At 34.6% G+C, this 3,463-nt stretch overlaps 1 protein-coding gene across 1 annotated transcript in view; it reads left to right on the top strand.

Annotated features, from left to right (window-relative positions):
- LOC108690990 overlaps positions 1–3,463 on the top strand; it is a 58,503-nt gene that overhangs the window by 46,007 nt on the left and 9,033 nt on the right. The window contains exons 4-8 of the mRNA XM_018198572.1: positions 1,476–1,791; positions 2,271–2,326; positions 2,597–2,751; positions 3,091–3,260; positions 3,376–3,425. Coding sequence (XP_018054061.1) covers positions 1,476–1,791; positions 2,271–2,326; positions 2,597–2,751; positions 3,091–3,260; positions 3,376–3,425 — 747 coding nt within the window. The remainder of the gene's footprint in view (positions 1–1,475; positions 1,792–2,270; positions 2,327–2,596; positions 2,752–3,090; positions 3,261–3,375; positions 3,426–3,463) is intronic.

Below are 3,463 nucleotides of genomic sequence, written 5' to 3'. Positions count from 1 at the left end.
TATATATATATATATATATATATACTGGCATTATTTTTGCATTTCCTCATGCCACGTCACAATATGGAAATGTAAGAACGTCACATACACAAAGCGTTTTTTTGCAAAGTGTGTTCACTACAAAAATGACACGAGTAGTAGCATTGCATTCCACACGTGAGATTTAATTTTCAAGACGATTGCAAAACAATGAGTCCGCTCGCGCAGGCACACGCGCGTTTACGAGCTTCACCCACGCAACAGCCAATTGTAGAAAAAGGCGAGAGTGAGAGTGAAAAGAAAGAGAAACAGCGCGAGCGCGGTCGATTAAGGCGATTGGATTGGATAGCGTAGCACGTACGGGGGAAACCTGCGGAGAGAACTATTAGTTTCGATAGAATAACTTTGATCGCGTTTTCTCGCGGTTACACGTCGAATAAGCATTTCGCTCGCAATCCTCAAATACTCTCGATTCGATATGAAAGAAGAGAGATATTGACGAGTATTAGCTGATAAAAAATATGTACAATACATTCAAACGACAGGCTTGTTATTGGCCACTTCGTTCCGCCTGTAAACCCTCACGGATTCGCTTTCGTTTCTTATTATTATTATTATTATTACTCTCTAACATAAATTACTCTAATTTTAAATTTAATTATGACTTTTTACAATAAAAGTAAACATCGGAGCAATCGCGTTGTATTCCAGAAAATAGTATCACAGAACAGTTATTTTTACTCACCGTTTATCATTATCATAGATTACAGAAATCTGAAACGAAAATTGAAAAAATAGTATAACAAGACAGATGACATTCTTGCTACTTTTGAACAGGTAAAAATGCAAAGAAGGCAAAACAGAGCAACTGAGTTATTTGTGTTATCATTAATTAATTTATTATATATATAAATAAGACGTGTACGTATTTGTACACGAAATTGGAGATCTTTTCGAGCAAGAACGATAGCCAGATCTCTCGTTACATAAAACCGAAGTTGGGCAACGCGCAAGTTGGATACTCATTAATTGTATTGTGCACGAGCAATCGGGAAAGAATTTCTCAACTGTATGCTTCTCGAATTCCGGTCCTTGCCGTTTAAAAAGAAATCCTTAGAAAGATAGCTACGCGGTAACATATAATCTTTATTATGCGACGTTTCCGCAAGAATGTTGACAGGAGAATCATTTTTCACTGTTAGCTTCCAAATGGCATAGAAAGCAGATATTTGAAATTCTGAAATCGTCTCTTCCTCGGCTGAATATATTTATTATCTTGTTTATTTCTATGAAATGATTCTTGTACGGAAATGTAGGTCCACTCGCTTACCACATATTTATATGCAATTGCCTTACATTAGCATTGGCGTTACATGCAATTCTCCATGTTGACAAAGAAGAAATCTCATTGCTTTAGCGCTCAACTTTGTTTTCTTGAAAAATCAATTTTATCCTCGCAATCGAATTGCTCTTAAAATTGACCGTCGCGATTGTAGATCTGCAAAACTCGAGACGCTGCAAGAGCAGCAACAGCAACAACGACAACAGTTACGAGATCAGCAACAACAGCAGCAACAACAACGACCGATTCAGAGACAGCCGATCACGGTTACAACTGCATCGCCGTCGGTCTCGCAGATCACCGAAAGGCAACTGAGACGACAGCACTCGAGAACAAATTACCATGATGACGAGTACGGTCCCGCCTCGGAAGTCGAAAATGATCGGCAGCAACGAGTATACCGGGGACAACCTTCAACGATCGGCCAGGTGCAGCGAGACCGCGATGGTCTGCGACGGAATATAATATCGGTGAGTTGCAGTAATTACTGAACTCTCGTTAAATTAACCTCATTTAAATTTTTTTATTTATTATTTAACGTCTCTTGACGATCCATTTAATTCTAGAAGTTAATTTATAAAATTATTATTTAAAATAATATCCGAAGATATGCATGACAAATAATCCTCTCCTTAAAATAAACATTCTCTAATTGCGCGAAATGTAGTTTGAAATAATAAACAATTAAACAATTAAATAAGTTAAACGATTTATTATATATAATAACAAATATGCCATTTAATGCTGCAGTTTGTGATTCAATTGCGTAAACATATATTATAGAGATATTGATGGTTTTTTTTTTAGAGAAAATACAAATAGAAAGTTTGCATTCAATAGGTGACGGATACATCCATTTAATATCGAAATGAATTTGATCATTTAGCCAGTGTATGGCGATTCAAGGATACTGTTGGCTATTGAATTTACAGTATTGTGTATGTTTTAGGGTAGAGAGAAGGATAGTCTGGTAAGCTCACGTGCCCAAGCTGAGTCTCATTACAGGTTAGTAACGAAGTTACAAATCACTTGAGAAAAGAGAATAATTTTCATCGTGATGAAGTAAGACTTCTTAATTTGGCCGTGATTTCTCTCTGTAAAACTTTAATACTCCGCACTAATGCATAATCTCTCTGATGGTATCTTTCTGTTGATTAAAATTTTACATAATAAAATGATACTCCGATATATTGCACGTTTCATCACGAAAGCACTGTAATCAGAAACAGAGTACTTTATGTTACTTTTTGCTATATTAATTTCTTTCTACTTTAGAACGCCTGTTCCAACCACTGAATCGTCGAGGCTTGCTAAAACACTAGCTTCTACCGTGGCACCGGTTTTGTCCAAGGCTTACTATAGTGATCCAGATCAGAGTTATCCGTATTACACGATTTACGACGATGATGTTTCTGTTTATAAAGACGACGGTAGACAATCTTCTGAATTACTTTGAAAAATTTGTATATTAATGTACAAAGTAATTTAATTATTTCCAGTTCGATATATCGAAACCTTTATGTTTTACAATTAAATAAAAATTGGAAATTTGAAAAACTGAGACAAAAAATCTTTTGTTAAATTTTGATCTGTATTTTATTTTTTAAGTCTTTTTAAAAATTAATTTTTATTGATTAAAAGAATTGATAAATACGTCAGATATAACTTATAATATATGGATGATAGTGATAAATGAGATCTATCTAATGTTTTGCAAATATCGTACATAAATGGCACAATCTTAAATGATCTTGTATTATTTTACATAGATTATAATCAATATACAATCAACCAATCAGTACCGGTGCAGCACCCAAACGTGAAAATTAGCGAGGTAAACACGAAGCAATACCAGAAACCGAAAAAGATCGCCGTGAATGAGGCAGACAAGTATAATTTAAATCACGACGTACAAGATTATGATATCTACGAAAATCAGGTATAAATACGTATTACATGCAACAACAAATTAAACAACACTATTAAAATTGTTTTGTTCCTTGGAAGAAATGTTTCATATACATCTAAGAACTTTCTTTTGTTTCATATTTCAGGCTCAGCTGAACAAGAATAAATTCCGCATTTCTGATGGTCAACAGTTCAGGTAAGAAAATTGCTTCTTCATCTATTATATAATAATAT

This window comes from Atta colombica, unplaced genomic scaffold (genome assembly GCF_001594045.1).
Source record: "Atta colombica isolate Treedump-2 unplaced genomic scaffold, Acol1.0 scaffold38, whole genome shotgun sequence".
Classification (NCBI taxonomy): domain Eukaryota; kingdom Metazoa; phylum Arthropoda; class Insecta; order Hymenoptera; family Formicidae; genus Atta; species Atta colombica.
This window is presented reverse-complemented; position numbering and strand designations above follow the sequence as displayed.